Raw genomic sequence first — 19,712 nt, forward strand, 5'->3', positions numbered from 1 at the left:
GTACCTGCAGGGGGGTGTCGAGGCTGCCCTGCTCCATTGCCACACGCCCTCGGCTTTGCCTTGCGGCCCTGGAGGCCCCTGCTCGCTGCTGCTGGCCTTGACCCTCCTCGGTGGTCCCCAGTGGCCCACCCATCCGCCTCCTGTGATTGCGCCACTTTCTGCTGCTCCTGGGGCTGCACGACTGGGTGGGGCTGTGACACCCTCTTCTCCTCACAGCGGCTCCTTCCTCATTCAGAGCCCCCTGGGGGCTCCGGGAACCGGGAGGGGCATAAACCCCACAGGCCTGAGGGGCCTCCCTCGCCTCTCCTGCACCTGCCGAATGAGGAACCGTCCCTTGTCCTTCCCGGACGTGCGTCTGTTTGCCCTGAGGACAGAACTGCGTTGGCTGAGCCAGCCGTAGGACAGCGACATTTTAAGACTAGAACGTGACATTGAATGATCCTACTGCAGGTGGCTTGACCGAGTTAAAATCCTGTTAACCCCAGAGAGGTGCTGAAACCAGATCGAAATGTCTTCGTTGATTTCTGGATGAAGTTCGAGGGGTCCCCAAAGGGACCTTTCGAAACTCAGTTTGAGGGACCAACTCTTGACAGTCTTAAGCTGACCTCTGTGTGTGTGCATGTCACAATGCCAGGGAGTCAGGCCCCCCACAGCGAGGGCAGGCCCCTCCCTGGAACCCGCTGCCTTCTTGGCGTCACCCGCCCGCGGCCCCTGCCTCTGCCCGCCCTCACCCACCACGTCTGCACACTCCCTGACGTTTCTGCTCCTTCACTCCGTCCCCAGCGAGCAGTTTGCCGTCCCCACGGTGCTCAGGGCAGCAGGCGCCCGCCTCCAGGAGGGTCCACACCCGCCCCCAGCCATTCGGACTCGAGGGCGACCGAGGGGCCTTGGTGTCCGCGGTGTATCGGGATTTGCAGAGATTTGCATGTCTGTGTCTACGAACAGTTATTTGCAGTTGATTTTTGTTTTAGGAACAGCAGTTGGACGAAAAGGATGCTCGGCGCTTCCAACTTAAGATCGCGGAGCTGAGCGCCATCATCCGGAAGCTGGAGGACCGCAACGCCTTGCTGTCGGAGGAGCGGAACGAGCTGGTGAGCGGCCGGGGGTCCGAGGGGCTGTGGCTTGGCGGCTGTGGTGCAGGGGCGCTGGGGCCTCCTCTTCGAATTCCCCTGCCGGGAGGCGGGTGGTGGCGACGGGTGGGACACGCGCCCGGGCCTCTTGGACGTTTCCTGTAGAACTTTATTGACCAAACCAGGTCGGGGGGCAGGTGCGGGCCTCAGGCGCGGGCTGGCGGCTTCCTGCTCTGCGTCACTGGGCAGGAATTCTCAGTCCTGGCACGTGAGAGGGCCTCGCCCTTCGTGGCACCATCGCCGTCGGTCTTCCGGCCACAGAAGTTGCCTGGTGACCTGCGGCACCCGGCCGTGCGCGTCCCACGGTGTCCGGAGGGGTCACGGGCCGATCGGTTTACTGCAGCTTTATGGGCAAGCATCGCGCTGGCCCCGGGCTGCTGCCCTTCGATGTTCTTGGGGCTTGTCTGCTGACTTTATGGCCGGGCTGGAGACTGCTGGTTCCCGGTCACTCGTAAAAAGCCCCGCTGCGTAACTGACTTTGTCTTCCAGCTAAAGCGCTTAAGAGAGGCCGAAAGTCAGTACAAGCCCTTGCTGGAGAAGAACAAACGCCTGACTCGGAAAAACGAGGACCTGTCTCACAGTTTACGTCGGATGGAGAACAAGTTAAAGTTTGTCACTCAGGAGAACATAGAGATGGTAGGGCCCCGCCCGTGACCGCCCCTCCCACATGGGTCCGGTGACCGGGGCGGGGCCGGCGACAGGGCCTCTGGGCCGTCGGGGTGGCCGGGAGGACGCTGCTGCCCTTCGCCGGGCGGCGCTCCCCCCACGCGCCCTGCGCTCTGCTTGGTTTTCAGAGGCAGAGGGCTGGGATCATAAGGAGACCGAGCTCCCTGAACGACCTGGACCAGAGCCAGGACGAGAGGGACGTGGACTTCCTGAAACTGCAGATCGTGGAGCAGCAGCACCTCATCGACGAGCTGTCCAAGGTGCCCGCCCGCCCTGTCCCTCCCCACTCCGCGGCAGGTCCCCCGGGCCCCGCCAGAGTGCTCCGCTTCGCCCCCTCTGGACCAGCGAGACCGCCTCGGCAGCCCCGGGCGGGACGGCGCAGAGGGGCTCACACCTCTGCTCTCTTTGGACCCTGCGGGCGCTGGCAGGGCCCCCAAACAGGGTCCTTGCCCCGGGGAAGCTTCTGGTGCCTCCGGCCCCATCCCTCGGCTGTCCTCACGGGGCTCTGGCTTCTTCTCTGCGCACTCGGCCACCCGGCTCCAGGCTGGGCTCCTGTCAGCGTCCATGTCGTCACGCCTGTTTCCAAACGAGCCCACGGTCCCGGGTTCTGGGGGCTGGGGTGTGAGCCTATCTTTCCTGGGGCCCCATCCGCCGGCCACATCCTCCCCAGGCCCTCGTCAGCCGGCATCAGCCCGTCGTCCCGTTACCCAGCTTAGGGCGCTTTCTGCTTCCTCTTTGGGATCCGACTGACTCCACGGTCAGAGCAGTTCAGAACAAGCTGCCTCGGCACTCTGCGCCCTGGGGACACAGAGGGCGCTCTCGGTGGCTGGCGTGGCCCAGGGAATGTATGGGGGGAGGGTGGTTACAAAGGCATGGTCACCCTGAGCTCCTGGGTGCCCTTGGGGGAATCGGCTCAGGGAGGGAGCAAGGATGGGGGGCAGCAGGCGGTGGGGGGGGGCCCTGATTCGAATCGGGAACTGGAGACGCTGGGGCCGGGGGGCTCTGGGCTCCCCGGGGCAAGGTCTGTGCTCTCGCGGCTCCAGCTCCTTCTCTCTCCCCAGACCCTGGAGACGGCGGGCTACGTTAAGAGCGTGTTAGTAAGTGCACCCGGCCGTCCTGGGCGGTGGTTCCTTCCCATCAGACACTCGCGGCCGCCCTGCACCCTGGGTGGGTTTTGTGACTGCTGTGCTGCCAGCCAGAGGCTTTGCCTGGTGGCCAAGGAGGTTCACACAGAGGCCAGGGAAATGGCAAACGCCCCGGTTGGCTTTTGGCGAAGCCCGCGGGAGCTGCCACTCTGGTCATTATTCAGCACTGGCTCCCCTCTCCCTGGGCCCTCACCCCATGGCTTCTCCACCCCCAGCATGGACCCTGGCCTGAGCCTGGCTGGCTCCCCCTGGCCCCACAGCTGCAGCCCAGCTCCCTGGAGGAACCAGCTCATTGGTCTCCTCATGTGTGGGCGAGGTCTCTCCACCGTGCCAATGCCCTCCTGCAGACACATCTGCTCTGAGAGAGCAAGGGGTGGGGGGCTGGCCCTCCGCCCTCCTCGACTTTCCATTTCTGTGTGTGCTGCTCCACCCTGCCCTGGAAGCTCCAGCAGACTGCGGAGGAAGCTCCAGCACAGGGAGCTCAGAGCCACCCAAACGTACTGAGAGATGCCCCATCCAACCCTCAGCAAACCGCCCTGAGCAGACTCTGCGGCAGTGTCTGCGGGCAGTGGGCCCGTCCCAAGGTCACCTCCAGTCCCTTGACGATACAGGCAATAGCCAGTCCCAAGGTCGCCCTTGGTCCATTCAGATGACGCACAAAGATATTAATTAACCTACGTGTTTGAAACGGACAAGAGCTGTTCAACTACTCAAAAAATCTTCTCAACTGGTTTTTGCAGGAGCGTGATAAGCTTTTAAGATACCGGAAACAAAGAAAGAAAATGGCAAAACTGCCCAAGGTAAAGGACAAAGCATCGACACGTGTATTTGAAAAAGCTGCTTCACAGGAATGAGACTCTTCCTTTAGATGTGAAAAAAAAAAAAAAAAGATTTTATTATCTCTAAGAGTTGTTATTATAAAATAACCAAAACAGGACCCAAAGCAATTATTCTGTTCATGTTTTAAATTAAAAAACCCTACCTTGTTTCCCTTAAATTCCCAAGAGAAGATGTGGAGTCATGACAGTAACGAGAAGGAGGAGGCGTTAGCTGTGGGCCCCTTCCTGGCCTTCCCACCCCCCGGGCCGGGTCGGGTCTGGTCCTGGTGGGCAGACTGCCCCTGTGTCCTAGAGAGGCCGTGAGGGGTGCGGGGCCGCGCTCCTCAGATTATTTAGGGTATTTAGGGAATACCTGAGGCCCGACGGCGCAGCTCTAAGAGTGGACCGACTGGGGGAGCCCCACCCTCTCTGCCTGGGCCCCCGACGTCCGGGTGCCTCCGAGACAGGAAGAAGGAGAAGCCGGGTGTGTGGGGATGAAAGGCAGTGAGCAGGATGCACCCAGGGGCTGGGAAGGAGGTTGGCCGAGGAAGCCTGGAGCTTCGGTTCCGGTGCCCCCTGGCCTCTGAGGCCGGTCAGCATCTGTGAGCTGGGACACAGGGGGCCGAGGGGGCTGCTGCAGGAGGAGGTCCAGCCCGGGTGGGGGGGGGAGGCTGGGCCATCTGGTCTGGAGTTAGGGAGCACGTCAGGGAGATGGGTGCGGGTGTGGAGAGAGCAGGTGTCGGACGCGGGTGCCGGGGGGAGGCCGGCCGGCTGGCGTGCTTGGGGCAGGATACTCACAGGCCACAGGGCCCCGGGGGGCTGGGCTCTGGAAAGTCTGTCTGTGTTTGTTAGTCTGCTCATTTTCCAGCCACGTCAGTGGAGAAGTGGAGGCTGGGGAGCACTTCCGGGAGGGGCCGGGGCCCTGCAGGTGGGCGGTCAGCGCCCAGGCGGCCTCTGCGCTCAGGCGGGGTGGTCCTGGGGAGAAGGGGAGGCTGAGGCCGCAGGACGTCTGGGGAGGGGTCGCAGCGCCCTGCGCCGGCGTGGGGCCGGGCCCTCCAGCCGCGGTTTGTGTAGCCCAGGGGGTCCTGGGACCCCAGGCAGGCGTGTCGTTGGAAGGGTCAGGCACAGGAACCGGCGGGAGACCTGGCGACAGAGTCAGGGTTGCCAGGGAAGTGACTGAGAGAAGGTGGCGGCTTGGCCGGGGCCTGGGGTGGCCAGAGTCAGAGCTGAGCCTTGGGAGCGGCCGCTCAGGCAGGGCTTCTCAAACGAGCTGGTGAAGGACCCACTTTTGCTTTGGTTTTTATTTTTACTCCAGTCTGTGTCCAGAACGGATCCTTTTTAGGTCCAGCAATGTTTTCTTTTAAGTGTAGTTGATATACAGTGCAATTTCTGCTGTAAGGAACTGATCCTTTTTAAACGAGTTACTGGAATGTGACCTGGTGCTGAAGCGCAGGCCCGTCTTCTCATCCTGACCATGGCTTGGCCCCCTGAGACCACTGAGAGGGTCCCACGGGGGTGCCTCGCCCCCACCGCGAAGGCTGAGCTGCCAGTGCGGTCCCCCCGGCTGTGTGCCCTTGGCGGCCCCCCTGCCCGAGGCTGGGGTGGGGGGAGTCGGGACAGAGGCTGGAGTGTGCTGGGGGGCACCAGGCAAGCTGGCCCCTCGCTGGGCAGCTGAGGAGGCCTCTGGGGAGCAGCCGGTCTGGGTTTGTTCTGACGCGGTTCCTTTGGCCCGAAGCCGGTTGTCGTGGAGACCTTCTTTGGCTACGACGAAGAGGCCTCCCTGGAGTCTGACGGGTCTTCCATCTCTTATCAAACGGACAGAACGGACCAGACCCCGTGCACCCCCGACGACGACCTGGAGGAGGTAGCACTTGTCGACGACTCCTGGACGGGCCCTGCGGGCAGTGAGGGGCAGGCGGGATCCAGCCGGGGCCTGCTCCGTGGAGGGGGCCCTCTCCGCTGTGCCCCGCGGCCCACGATCCTGCACAGCGGGGAGCACTCCCTGTGGCCATGCCCAGTCTGCCCCCCACCCCGCGGTCCAGAGAGCCCCACCCGCTCAGAGGGCCCAGCGCCGGGCGGGGGGTTGGCCCCCACGCCAAGGGTGCAGCCAAGTCCTACATCAGGGCAGCCAGGCAACGAGGAAGCCTGTCATTGAAAGGAGCGCAGACCGGGTGTCTGGCCCGACCTCGCCTTCCAGGAGGGACACTGGCCCAGCCCTGCGGCTGGGGGACAAGGAGGGGCTGATGGTCCAAGGCCCTGACCAGGCCTGGGGACACTGAGGCCATGGGTCCGGCCTCCCTTGGCAGGCCCTGGCACACGGTCCCATGGCCAAGGACCTGCATGGAGACCAGGACACCGTAGCACGGCCGCCACCAGAGAGGACAGGGTGGGGGGCTGGGGGCCTGGGCAGGAGTGGAGGCCCTGGGTCAGCCCATCCAGGCCTCAGAGCAGGCAGCTCTGCCTCCCGCCCCAGGGTTCGGGGCTCGGCTCCCAGTGCCCAGGCAGAGGCCGCATGAACGCTGTGTCTTTGTGCCTCTGCAGGGCCTGGCCAAGGAGGAGCCGGAGCTGAGGTTCCGGCAGCTGACCATGGAGTACCAGGCCCTGCAGCGGGCCTACGCTTTGCTGCAGGAGCAGGTCGGAGGGACGCTGGACGCAGAGCGAGAAGTTAAGGTCTAACTGACTTCCACTCCGCCACGTTCCGGCTCCCGCTGGGCTCCCCCGCTTGCCCCGCCTTGCAGGGTCTCTGGCACCTGTGCCTCCCGGGCCGGCCCGTCTCTCCCCTGGTCATGGTGGGGCCGGCGCTGCTCACCCAGGCGACTGACCAGCAGTGTTTGGGGGGCTGGGGCCAGGGGGGTCCTGCCCTCCCAGAGTTGGGGCACCTGACACCCTGTGCCCCCTGGCCAGACACTCGCATCTGCGTCCCCTGGAGGCTGTTCCCAGGGGGCAGGAGCGCCCATCAGGATAACGTGCCTGTGGCTTGGACCCTCTGAGGGCAAGTTAACTCAAGGGAGGCTGGCTCGGACCCCCGGAAAGCCAGGTGGTGCTGGGTGGGGGCTGCCACACAGCCTGGTGCAGGGGCTGGTGTACACAAGGGGCAGGCTCTGGGGGAAGAAAGTGACGGCAAAATGCAGAAGGGAGGCGAACCCGGGCGGGCAGGGACGGTGCCGGGCCGTGCCGGGCTGGGCCAGGCTGTGCCGGGCGGTGCCGGGCTGATGGCTCGGTGGTCGTGCTCGTGCAAGGGCTACAGCAAAGCCCTCTGGCCGGTGCCCAGCAGCTCGGTCGTCCTCTCTCGTCCTGTCAACGAGGGTTTTCCCAGGAATCCCTCCAGAGGAATCTGTAGATGATCCCCCGTAAGCGAAGCCAGGTCACCAAGCCCTCGCATCCTCCCCTTTCCTGGCAAAGGGGCCGCTTCTCCTCTAGCTGAACCCAAAGGCAGCTGGTCCGGAAGGTCCCCCCATGCGGGGCGAGTCCTGACCTTTAGAGAAAATTTGATGTCTGTCTCCTGCCATCCAACAGACCCGCGAGCAGCTCCAGGCGGACGTGCAGAGGGCGCAGGCGCGGATCGAAGACCTGGAGAAGGCCCTGGCTGAGCAGGGGCAGGTGCGCGGAGGGTCCCCGGAAGCTGGGGGGCGCCGGGCCCTTGACGGGGTGCGTGTGGACGTGTATGCGGGTAAGAGGGACCCCTCTGCAGACTGGAGGGCGGCACCCACCCTGTGCTGTGTGCACATCACCCAAAGGATGTGTGTTTAAAGAATCACACGGCGAGCCTCGAAGCCTGAGCGCCATACGCGGCCTTCTGGGCTTGACCAGAGGTTGGGTCATCCTCTTGGCTCAGGACCAGAATCGCAGGTCCCAGGAGTCTGTGGGCCTCTCCTCTCGCCGCCCCAGGGCCAGCACCACCTCTGGGCTCTTCACATCCTGGGGGAGGGCATCCGTCCCCTGACCTGCTGGATAGCACAGCTCCGAGTGGACCCAGGACGAGGCTGGAGGATGTCCGGCAGGTTGGGGAGGTCTGACCAGGTAGAAAGGGGCCTGGCTCACCACCAGGCGCAGTGCAGAAGGGGCCCTGAGGTGTGAGCTGCTGCGTGGACGGCTGGATGGACAGTCAGGAGAAGGACATGAGTGGCTGTCTGCTTGGCCGCCTCCTCACCTGCTCAGGTGTGAGAGCCGAGTTCAGTGCTCAGGCACCTGTGGTCCATTCAGCTGAACACACAGGACTGGCCTGCACCCGCCACCTCCATCCATGGGCGCTGAGCCCCCAGGGCCGCCTCAGCCTGTGGGAGCTGTGCCCCGAGCTGTGTGTGTGCGGCCTCTGCAGCCCGGACTCTGGGCCCCGACTCGTGTCCCCGCTATGCTGCTTGTGCCCAAGAAAGAACAGTGGCTGAAGCCTGGGATTCAAGGAGGCAGAGGGGAAACTCTTCCTTTCACTGAAAACAAAGCCCTCAACCTTGCGAAGAACTTCACAGATGGCTCTGCTGAGAAGAGATTTGGAGTCAAACTCAGTGTCTGAGATGCCTCCCTCTGTGACACGATGCCAGTGGTGGAGGGGGTGACAGGGCGTCGATCGGGGAGGGGCCGCCCGAGGTCACTGGGCCCCCACGAAGGGAGGAGCCCGCCTCCGCCCCCCTGTCCCAGATGTGAAGTGGACAGGACCCCCCACCCTGCCTGAGCCCCCCGGCTCCCCTGGCAGCAGGTCCCTCCCCCGGACCCGTGATGTCCACGCAGGCACCTGGTCTCCCCAGGAAAACGGGTGGATCCTGGGGTTCGCTGAGCCGCGTGGCAGAAGCTGCCGCTCGGTGGTGACGTTGGAAGCTGGGCGTTGCCTTCTTTGGTCAGATCCTTTGTTCTGCTGCGTCGCGGTTTAAATCACAACTGTGTCCCGGGTGAACTGACTTCTCCGCTTCACCCCCCTTTTCCAGGACATGAAGTGGATTGAAGAGAAGCAAGCGCTCTATCGGAGAAACCAGGAGCTCGTGGAAAAGGTGCACCTGCCCCAGGCGGCCGGGGTCTGGCTGCTGCCAGAGAGCAGGGTTCCTGTGCTCTCGGGGCGTGTGGGTCCCCGTGTCTGGGCGCTGCGGCTCAGCCAGAGCTCCCCCGATGACCCCCCAGCCGGGCCTTCTGTGCTTCTCCGTCCTGGGGGCAGCTCCCCTGCCCCAGGGTCCCCCGCCCCGGGCTCTGCCGCCAGTTCCCGAGTCACATTTTGTTGCCTGACTTGTTCTGTGCTTGGTGACAGTTAGAGGATCTTTGTAACCAGCTGCCCTTTCAAAACCACTGGAACCCTCCCACCAGGAAGCCTCGTGGGCCCAGGGCTGCACCGCCAGCAGTGTCCACATTAAAGCCCCGGCCTTGGGAGGGGCTCCCCCCAGGGTCACAGGAGGCTTAGCCGCCGCTCCAGCCAGAGGTGACCCCTCTGGATAAGCAGCGGCCGCAGAGTGCTGTCACCTCCCCGTCCCCAACCCCCAGGCTGGCCTTTGTGATTGGAAGATTTCATCCGAAGTGAGACGGGTTGGAAAACTCGGTCGGGATGGGCTGGCTCTCTGCCCCAGTGCCCTGAGCTGCCCGGGCCGCCAGCCTGCCCCGCTCCCCGTGGGCAGGCTGTCCTCCAGGTCCCCAGCATTTTCCCTGCCAGGCCCTCCTGCATCCCTGCTCTCTAGGCGGGGCACCCAGGGTCACGGTCTGGGCAGTTCGTGGCCCACCTTGGCAGCCTGGTCGTGGCCCAGCCTCGGTGAGGTGCTCCTGGTGGCCCTTCACCCGGCAGCTGACCTCGTCTTCTAGAGAAGAGCCAGGCTGGCCACCACTCCCGAGCCTGAGGGCTCTGCCACAACGTGCTTCACACAGACAGAGCCTCCGAGCCGGCCCGGGGCCAGAGGCCGCTATGCCCACCAGGAGCCGCCAGGCCCAGCCCCTGCCATCAGAGCAGCACAGCGGCTTGCGTGGAGCTCTCTGCACACGTAAACATTCTGTGCACACAAACGCTGCTGTGTGTGCAAACCACTCACACACGTAAATGCTTGTGTGCACACAGAATAGCTTTTACACTCAGACGCTTGTTACATTTACACACGTGTGCACCAACACCGAACACTTACACGTGCCAGTTAAATGCTCGTCTGTGCACCTAACACACATGCACACAAAAATCCTCGTTTGCAAACTTACACTCGCGTACGCACTTCAAACCTGTGCATTTCTCTGGCGCCGTGGCCGCGGCTCACATCCCTGGCCCGCAGGTGCGTCCCTGCAGCCCCAGTGGCCCCCAGCGGCACCAGCTCAGAGGCTGTGATGCTCCGCATCCGTCTGGACCCAGCCCCCCACCCCGAGCAGGCCCCTCAGCCCCTGAGTTCAAGTCGGTGATGGACCGAGCCGCCTGCCCATGGTGGGCACGAGTCCACAGAGGACACGTGCCCTGGACTGCACTGGGCTTACCCCTTGGGCATGGTGGGCCCACACCTGTCAGTTCTGTGCCACACCGGACAGCCGTGGCACTGGCCCCTCCGTCGGACAGCCGTGTTCCTGAGGCTTGGGCCAGCCTGGGCTCCAAAGGGCCCTGTCCTGGCTGTGGGGAAGTGGGGGCAGCATGGTGACACCTTACTGCCTCTGCCCGAGGGGGCCCCTTCCTCCCCCACCTCTGCTGAGACGGCTGGGTGGGCTGGGGCTGCTTCTGGCTCCAGGGCTCCCCGCCCGCCCCACTGCACTGGGCCCTGCATCCCCACGTGCCCCAGTCTCCCTAGGACAGCCCCACGCCGAATCAGGCTGCAGTGAGGCCTCTGGGCTGAGGGTCTGGGCCTGTCAGCTGTCCCCTCAGCGGCCAGCAGCTGTCAGGGGAGCTGGGGACTCGACCTCAGGTGACCTTCAAGGTCTCGCTCGTCTTTTATTTTACAGATTAAACAAATGGAGACAGAAGAGGCTCGGTTAAAACACGAGGTCCAGGATGCGAAAGACCAGAACGAGCTGCTGGAGTTCCGGATTCTGGAGCTTGAGGTGCTGGCAGGGAGTGGATGGGGGGAGGTGCTGTCACCCCAGCCGGTGCCATCGGGGCTGAGTCCCACCCCGGCACTTGGAAAAAAACAAATGCAGAAACGAAACACAACAAACAAAACCCAAGTCTGGGTTCGGCTCTGGCCCCCTTTGTCCTGGCCCCTCAGGGCTCATGGCCGTGACAGGTCACGCCTCACTGGCATGCCCACGACATGGCTTGGTGTGCTTCTGCACCAGCGCCCCACCCGTCTGGCTTCCTGGTGTCCGCGCACACCTGACATGTGGGGAGCGGGGCCCCTCGAGTCCAGACGGAGCTGCCCTTCAGGGTCCTCCTGTCCCCTCCCTGCATGTGGCGGCCCCCTTGGCCCCAGGGCTTCTGCACGTGGGCCCAGACGAGGAGGGTGGCAGCACTGCCAGCCACTGTCCTCTGTGCGCGGGGCTCCCTGAGGTCAAGCCCGTGGAGGACGCTGCTCCCCGAGCCTCCCAGCCCCCTAGGGGTCCTGATGGAGGGGCTCGTCCGCACCGGGGTGGCCCCTCGGTAGGAGGGCACGGAGCTCCGCTCAGCGTCAGCGCGGGGCCGTCCCTCGGGCAGGTCCAAGGAAGCTTTGGCTGCTGCGGTGGCAGCCGGGGCCTCGTGTTCACAAAGACCACGGGACCGTGTTCGGTGGACTCGGTGTCTCACCGTGTCCCTGGGCGCCCCCCCCCCCAGCCCTCCCAGAGGGAGGGGTCGCCCCTGTGCCCAGCCGTCTGGTCTCTGTCCCAGGAGAGGGAGAGGAAGTCTCCGGCCATCAACTTCCACCACACCCCCTTCGTGGAGGGGAAGAGCCCCCTGCAAGCGTACTGCGAGGCCGAAGGCGTGACGGTAACGGCCTGCCCCCCGCCCCGCCCCCGCCCCCCGCGGGCTGCCCCCCAGCACGCCCTTCTCCTTGCCTCTAGGACATCCTGGTCACGGAGCTGATGAAGAAGCTGGACATCCTGGGCGATAACGCCGTAAGTGTAGGTCGCTCTCCTGACTTGTGCATGCCTCCCCCGCCACCCCCGCCTCCAGCCGCGGGCTGCGCGCCCCCCCCCCCCCCCCCCCCCCGAGGCCCACGGCCCTGCCCCCACCTCCCGATGCCAGAGCTGGCTTTGGGGAGAAAGTCCATTCCTCCCCCAAAAGAATTGCCCCGTGCCCATCCAGGCGCCCAGCACCCGGAAGTGGGGGAATTCAGGGCCTGTGCTCTCACACCTGCTTCTTCCGGCAGAGATGCTTCTAGACCTGGGTTCTCATTGTGTGGAGTCGCTCTCAGTCCTGAGGCTCTTCCATGTCTGCGGTGGGGCTGGGGTCCTTAGAGCGCCTTAGACACCCCAACCTCAGGGCACCCGCCTACCTAGTTTTAGAGGAGGGCAGAGCCTATAAGTCACCCTCAAACCTCACTCAGGGCAGAGTTCCAGCGTCTACTGCAAACTTCTGCGAATTGCTGAGTGCGCAAAGCAACTCCATCCCTCCGCGCCACCCACCTGTCCATCTGCCCTCCATCCGTCCCCCGCCCTCCGCCCTCCGTCTGCCCTCCAGCCCTCCATCCGCCACCTGCCCTCCGCCCTCCATTCTCTCTCTATCCACCGGGACTGCACGTAGCAGAGGTGCCGGCCCACAGCGGGGGTGGCTGTCGTCACAGGTCACTCTGGGTTCTCTTTGTGTATCAGCCCCCACCATGGGCTCTCGGGCACCCTACGGGTTGCCCTTTCAGTTCACAGCTGGAGAGACTGGGGCCCCGGATGGCACCCACCCAGGGTCACAGAGCTGCTGGAGAGGTTAGGACCAGCCTAAGTCTGTCTAATCGTACCCAGGGCTCCTCCCCAGCCCCGTAGCTGCCCGGTCAAGAGCGCCCGTGGGAATGACTTCCCTGGGACCCTCCCATGGCCTCAGAGCACAGGGACAGAGGTGGCTGGGGACTGGAGCACACGCTGCCAGCTTTATGCATAGGTGACCCCGTGGCAGGTCCTAAGGGGCTGTGGGGCGTCCCTTCAGGTCTGACCCTGTGCGGGCGGACACTGCAGACAGGTGACAGGGAGAGCCCGGCCCCGTCACCTTCTCAGCCAGGGCTCACCGATGCTGTAGCCACTGTCTCCAGGCCACTCCAGAGAGGCTGCAGCCTCCCCGCTGGCCACGGACACGTGACCCCAGGCCTAGGCTTCCTCAGGAGTCAGGGCGGGGTGGGGGGGGGACGCCTGTCCTGTGTTGTGGGCAGTGTGGTCACTGCTGCTGCCCTGGACTGCAGAGGGGACTGGTCGCCGGGGGGGAGGGGAGTGCAGGGGCACAGAGCAGGTGCACGTTGCCAAGGCCGTGGTCACCGCCGGAGGGGGGAGAGAGCCCAGCCAGGCTGCTCACCAAGTGGCACATTGCAGACCCTTCAGCCTGCGCTGACCACAGCCACGTAGACCCTCCGGTCACCCTGAAGCCCCTGACTCAGCCTCCCCCACTCCCCGTGCCCACAGCAGACCCACGCCTGACCCAGGAGGAGGGGCTGGCAGCCTGGCTGGTTTCCTGGGACCAAGGGATGAGGGGTACCCGGCCTTCACACTGTCCAGAGGCTCTGCCTCTGCGCCCACAGCAGCTGGCCACTGGTCCCTCCCATGCTGACTGCTGCCAAGGCAAGGGGCTGGCAAGAGACCCCTGCCCTGGGCAACTCAGGCATTAATGAGAGAGGCAGGCAGGGCTTTCTGCCTCAGAAAGTTCTGGGGTGCAGGCTGCCCTCAGCTCTGTGGTCCAGGTGGGCTCCTCCCTGCCCGTCCCTGCCCTGAGCCTCTCTCCTGGTGTCCCACAGTTGGGGTCCATCTGTGGAGACAGCGCAGCTCCCACCCTGGTGCTGTGGCAGGTGGCCCATCCTCTAAGGATGCCTATTGGCCCCAAGGCCAGAGTCACCTGCCCAGAAGGACCAACCAGGTGGGCCCTGTGGGACGAGGCATGAATAAAACATGCAGAAAAAAGGCAAAACAGCAGGGATGTGAACCATTTCATAGCCGTGAATATTTGCTCTTTGCCCCACATTCCTAGGTGAGGTTTTAATAACGCAGAGGCTGCATGTGCAGAGAGCTGGCTTTAAATAAAAATCCAGGCCGAGACAGAGTGGGGGAGTCAGGCTGCTCGTCCCGCCACCCACCAGCCCACCCGACGTCAGCTGGCTGACGGGGATGGGGTCACCAGCAGAGAGAGGACGAGAGGGGACAGAAAGGGGGGGGCACCTTTGAGTCAGGATCAGAAACCCCCAGGGGGGCCTTTTAGTGAAAGCGACCTTTAGCTGTCACCCCAGGACCCCCCACGCCTGTCCCATCAGCCCCACCCCTCACCCAGCCCCACTGAGCACCCGTCGCCCAGCTCCACCTAGCACCCCGCATCCAGCCCCACTGAGCACCCGTCGCCCAGCCCCACCTAGCACCCCGCATCCAGCCCCACTGAGCACCCAGCCCCCAGCCCAGCCACCCCAGAAGGCACCTCGCTGACTATACATGTGCTGTGCTCTGGGTGCAGAATCTGACCAATGAGGAGCAGGTGGTTGTCATACAAGCCAGGACGGTCCTGACTTTGGCCGAAAAGGTGGGTGTGACTGGACACGCTCAGGGGCGGGGAGAGGGCCAGGCTCCCTGTGGGGCTCCCTTTCTGGCTCATTCAGAGGAGCCGCTCTCCGGGGAGGAGGGGCTACAGGGGTGGGGAATCCTGGCTGCCTCCCGAGGCCGGACACACGCACAGGTCCATCAGCACCAGTGCATCTTGGCCAGACCTCTCCCCGGAGCAAGCGCTGCCTCGGTGCCCCCAGAGCCCAGGAGACGGGGTGGGTAAAGCTGTAAGACGGCAGCCTTCGGTTGGACCCGCCAGGACCCTCCTGGGGAGGCCACCAGGCCACCCGGACTCCCCACCCTTCTGCTTCTCTGCTCCCAGGGCAGCTGGCCTGCTCATGGTCGCACCCGGTAGCCAGAACCTGCCTGGTGGCCTGCGGTCCATGCCACCTGGGCCTCCAGCAGGACGCAGAGCGTGTTCCAGCAAATAGAGTTCGGGGCCCGGGCTTGGGGAGAACAGGCCACCCTCCCTGCGGCTGCTTCCTCTGCCCCCCACCCACCATCCCTCTCCCGGGGAAGGGAGGGGACAGCTCTCTGGGACACGAGCTGTGGGCTGGGGCCTGGACCCGGCCTGCACACCAGGCGCCTGTGAGGTCGGAGCCTCCCTGCCTGGAGGGAGCGGTTGGGGCGGGCTAGCCTCCCCAGGCTGACCCGGGGCTGGCGGAGGTGGATGGCTCTGGGGCTCACGGGCCCTGTACTTTCTGTCCGTGCCCAGTGGCTCCAGCAGATCGAAGAGACGGAGCTGGCCCTGCAGCGGAAGATGGCAGACCTGGAGAGTGAGAAGGTTGGTGCGCGTCCGGCCACGCGGCCTACAGCCCCGCGTCTCCAGGGCGGATGCTCGAGGCCCAGACGCGGTTCCTCCTGTGTTCCAGGAGCTGTTCAGTAAACAGAAGGGCTACCTGGACGAGGAGCTGGACTACAGGAAGCAGTCCTTGGACCAAGCGCACAAGGTAAGGCACACACAGCCACCGAGCCCCCGGGGGTGGGGGGCGTGGAGGGAGCTGCTCACAAGCCGAGGTGGGTGTCGGGGGCCACGTGGGCTGAGCCCCAGACCCCGCCTGGGAAGAGCCTGCGCCCAGTGTGACCGGCGTGGGGTCCCTCGGCCTCTCTCCCGCTGGAGACCCTGGGCCAGGCAAGTTGCCATCCGTCATGCCGCCAGGCTCCTGCTTCTGGCCCTCTCCTCCCAAGCGAGCCCTGCAAGTTGGATGTGGCTTTGCGGGTCCGTCCGCCCTGTGGGAAACCATTTCTGCCGTACCCCTGAAGGGCTGCCCGTTCGGGGTTAACCCCGAGAGTGCAGAGGGTCTTTTACCTCCATCACTGTGAGTCTCACGGAGGCCAGCTGGGGAAAATGGAAAGGCAGCTCCTTGGAGCCCCAAGCAGCCTTTCAGTTTCAAGGCGCTGACACCAAATCGAGCGTTGCTTTAGCTCCTGTAGGTTGCAGGGCAGGGCGCTTCCTGCAGGAGCTCGGCCGCACTTCCTTCCCGGGGGGCCAGCCACACCCCTGAGTCGGGGGCACGAGCAGGACAGTCCTTCCCGGCTGTGTGGGCGGAGCGTGTCACCGCGCTGGGTCGCAAGGGGCTGACCCGTGGCCCACAGGAGGCCGCCACAGGAGTGGCTGAAAGCGGCCGTGGGTCTGGAACTTGCCCCCTCTTTGCTGGGCGGCCTGGGCTCAGTGACCGGCCTCCCAGGGAACAGAGGCATCATTTCTGCCCCTGGGGGTGTTGGGAGGGTGGGGGGGGTGTCAGGTGCACAGGGGCTTGTGCTCTGGTAGCCCATGCTGCCCAGCTAAGAGGTGGCAGCTTGACCTTTGATGCCCCCTGGGGACCTGTGAGGCAGGGCGGGGGGCTCTACCCGAGTTTACAGTGGGCTTCTGGGGGGCGGGGGCAGGGTGCTCCCTCTGCCAGGTCACGGTGGTGATGGCCGCCTGACACCTGCAGAATCAGCCACGGACGAGGTGGCCTCCGAGCTGAGCCCGCACGGGTGGGCCTTCGTGGAAAGCCGCGCGGGGATCCTTGTGTCCCGTCCGCCGGGCGCCGGGTGGGGTGTGGCTCGGGGCGGGGGCAGCCGGGCTGCTCTGAGCCCCACACCGACGTGCTCTGAGCTCTGGTCCTGCCGGCAGCAGGGGGCCCGTGCACCCCTGGGCCCGGGAGACTCTCGGGTCACAGCCTCAGGAATGGGCTTATTGAATGACATCCGCGCAGACGGGACGTGTTACTGTAGGTGGTGCCAGAGAGCCAGCCACGACACACACGCATGCATGGACACGTGCACACACACGCGCATATGCATGGACGCACACACACGCAACACACAAACACGCACGTATGCTCGGACACCTGCACACCACAGGAGACACTGCTGGGGGCAGGTGGGGCCCTGCGGCAGCGCTGAGGATGCTGTAAGGGCCCCGGGTGAGACTGGGTCCCCTCCTTGTGCGATGACCCCTGTGTGATGGTCTCTGGGGTCCCCTTCCTCCAATTCCGACGGGAGGGCTGCAGTTCTGCCGCCCCACCCTGGCTGCCTGAACTCCGCACGCACACCTGCACTTCCTGCCGGACCGTCAGCCGTGCTCTCTGCTGTTCACAAAAGCCCGGAGCACTGCGGTGACTCCGACAGGGTGACACCTACCACCTTGGGCTGCCCTGGGGTGGGGGCTGCGGGCCTGTGGGAGCCCACGGGGGTCTCCCCCTGCTCCGTAAGCACCGGAGCCACAGCTGGGTCTGGAGGGCAAGTGACCCCTGCCAGGCTGAGGGCCGTCCAGGCTGTTCACAGACGCACGAGGGCCGGGGCCGGGGCCGGCTGCGCGCGGAGACCCCTCGGGTGGCCGTGGTGGCCAGGGTGGCCGGCTGCTCCCAGCACAGGGCAGGTCAGAACGGCTGCCCCTCCAGCCACCGGCTTTTGGGGTGAGGCTCTCGTGATGTTCTGCCCCTCAGCCGCCTGGATTTCAGAGCTGGCGCTTAGCTCACGCGCCCTGAGCTGTTTCGCTCTAGAAGTGGCAGCTGATGTGGGGTGTGAACTGGCTGTGACAGCTGGGGACAGTTTGTTTTGTGGCTGCCAAGAACAATAAAATGTAAACGTGGCCCAAAGGGCTTTCTCCCTCGTTTCCTAAAATGTCTCCTCAGCCAGAAGGCGTTAAAGCAAACATTTCTAAAGAGGTTACGTTTTTCTTGGGAAGATGGGAAGAATTGGAGTTTTTTCCAAAGACCGTGTCTGTGAAGTGTCCCGAGGAGCAAGCTTTAAAAGTGCTGCAGACCAGAGTTCCTGTCACGGCTTCGGGGTAACAAACCCTAGGAGCCATGAGGACAAAGGTTTGATCCCTGGCCTCGCTCAGTGGGTTAAGGAGCCAACGTTGCCGTGAGCTGCGGTGTAGGTCGCAGACACGGCTGGGATCCCACGTTGCTGTGGCTGTGGTGTAGGCCAGCGGCTACAGCTCCGATTGGACCCCTAGCCTGGGAACTTCTGTGTGCCGTGGGGGCGGCCCTCAAAAGCAATAAGTAAATAAGTGAATAAAAGTGCTGCAGCTCAAACTGCTGGGTGCTTAGGAATGTGTTTTGGCGGCTGAGCTGCAACTAAGGGATCGCGTCACCTGTGTGTGGGATCCGCGTGGCAGGCTGTCCACGTCGGAGTCCCCAGGAGGCGGCATAGGGCCGTGGGCTGGAGCCGCCACAGGGCCCCGTGCCCTCCCCTGGGAGGCAGCCTAGCTCCTGCCTCTTGGAAGGTGGGCACCTAAGGGCTTCGCGGAGGTGAGGGCCTAAGCCCCTGTGGGCGGAGCCGGGCACCAGCGGGCATGGACGCCCTTAGGGTTACCATCTGGGAGCATGGAGGTGGTGGAGGCTGGGCATGTGGGGCCACCAGGTGGAGGTGGGGCCTGTGTGCAGCAGGGAGACAGACGGACGGACGGGAGAGGCAGGGGGCAGGGCAGCCGTGCCCCCCAGCCTCAGGGGGACCCTAGTGTCAAGGTGCTGCTGAGACTCCAGGGAGCGCCCTCCCGCCTCTTCCAGCTCCCGGGCTCGTGGCCACGTCACCCCGGGCTCTGCCTCCCTCGTCGCACGGCGTACCCTGTCTTCCGTGACTGTCTCCAATCCCCCTCTTCTCCTAAGGCCTCGGGCAGAGGGTCCAGCCCTCGTCCAGCCTGGCCGGGTCTGCACTGGCCCTGCCTCCCAATGACCCCGTGCACAGGCTTCAGGGGTTGCACCCGAATCTCTCTTCGCGGACGCTAGTGACCCTGCGCGGGAGGCACCAGGGCTGCAGAGCTGACGGCCTGGCCCCGTGGGAGCCGCACCCAAAGCCCGAGGGCACCGCCCTCCTTCCTTCTCTGTGGCACAAATGCCCGGGTCTGCTGAGGGTTGTGAGGAAGGGCCCTGCCGTTCTTTCCTCAAGGGACACCCAGCCTCCCGCCGCCGCCTGGGCCGCCATCTGACTCTGGTCTCAGACTCTGCCGCCCGCCCGCATTGTCCTGCCCTTAACGGGGTTCCCAGCGGGTTTCCATAGTATGGGGGGCGGTGCTCTTGAGAGAATGATTCGTGGAGCGTTTCCAGGCAGAGCTGCCTTCAGGGGCCCGGGAGGAAGCCGCGCCCCCTGAGGGCTGGCCTGGAGGTGTGGTTCCCTGGGGTCGAGTGGCAGGACTAACGAGTCGCCTCCCCCCAGCACATCCTGGAGCTGGAGGCCATGCTGTACGACGCCCTGCAGCAGGAGGCCGGGGCCAAGGTGGCCGAGATGCTGTCGGAGGAGGAGCGGGAGAAGCTCAGGGTGGCCGTGGAGCAATGGAAGCGCCAGGTCATGAGCGAGCTGCGTGAGCGGGACGCCCAGATCCTGCGGGAGCGCATGGAACTGCTGCAGCTAGCACAGCAGGTACGGGCAGGGGGGGCAGTGGGAGCGGGGCCTGCAGCTGCGGGCAGGGCTGCCCAGGGCCTGGCCCTCTAATGGCCGCGCCGCCAAGGACCGTACCTTCCCACAGCCATGCCCCCAATGGTCAGGCCCCTTCCCAGCCACACCCCCATGGCCACACCCACCCACACCCACGCCCTCGTGACCACGCCCACCAATGGCCACACTCTCGTGTCCAGGGCCTTCCACTGGCCGGGCCTTTCTCTTTTCTTTCTTTTTTTTCTAATTTTTATGGCCACACCTGTGGCATAGGGAAGTTCCCAGGCCAGGGACTGAATCCGAGCCACAGCTGTGACCTATGCTGCAGCGTGGCAATGACAGATCCTTTAACCCACTGCACCCAGCCAGGAATTGAATCCATGCCTTTGCAGAGACCCAAGCCACTGCAGTCAGATTCTTAACCACTGTGCTGCAGCGGGAACTCTGGCTGTGCCTTGCTAATGGCATGACCTCCAGTGGCCATGTTTCCGTGGCCAATGGCATCCAGTGAC

At 64.5% G+C, this 19,712-nt stretch overlaps 1 protein-coding gene across 6 annotated transcripts in view; it reads left to right on the forward strand.

Annotated features, from left to right (window-relative positions):
• The window catches only part of JAKMIP3 (Janus kinase and microtubule interacting protein 3), an 81,040-nt gene that overhangs the window by 41,128 nt on the left and 20,200 nt on the right, over positions 1-19,712 (forward strand). For 2 of the 6 annotated variants that reach the window (XM_047760781.1, XM_047760783.1), the window contains 16 exons: positions 972-1,091; positions 1,620-1,766; positions 1,925-2,056; positions 2,858-2,893; positions 3,682-3,741; positions 5,495-5,623; positions 6,301-6,429; positions 7,276-7,359; positions 8,679-8,741; positions 10,642-10,740; positions 11,501-11,599; positions 11,674-11,733; positions 14,249-14,314; positions 15,050-15,118; positions 15,207-15,284; positions 18,982-19,185. In XM_047760781.1, the coding sequence (XP_047616737.1) occupies positions 972-1,091; positions 1,620-1,766; positions 1,925-2,056; positions 2,858-2,893; positions 3,682-3,741; positions 5,495-5,623; positions 6,301-6,429; positions 7,276-7,359; positions 8,679-8,741; positions 10,642-10,740; positions 11,501-11,599; positions 11,674-11,733; positions 14,249-14,314; positions 15,050-15,118; positions 15,207-15,284; positions 18,982-19,185 (1,575 nt within the window). The remainder of the gene's footprint in view (positions 1-971; positions 1,092-1,619; positions 1,767-1,924; positions 2,057-2,857; positions 2,894-3,681; positions 3,742-5,494; positions 5,624-6,300; positions 6,430-7,275; positions 7,360-8,678; positions 8,742-10,641; positions 10,741-11,500; positions 11,600-11,673; positions 11,734-14,248; positions 14,315-15,049; positions 15,119-15,206; positions 15,285-18,981; positions 19,186-19,712) is intronic. The other 4 variants (XM_047760782.1, XM_047760784.1, XM_047760785.1 and 1 more) reach the window with 3 other exon arrangements.

Source organism: Phacochoerus africanus, chromosome 15 (assembly GCF_016906955.1).
Source record: "Phacochoerus africanus isolate WHEZ1 chromosome 15, ROS_Pafr_v1, whole genome shotgun sequence".
NCBI classification, from domain to species: Eukaryota; Metazoa; Chordata; class Mammalia; order Artiodactyla; family Suidae; genus Phacochoerus; species Phacochoerus africanus.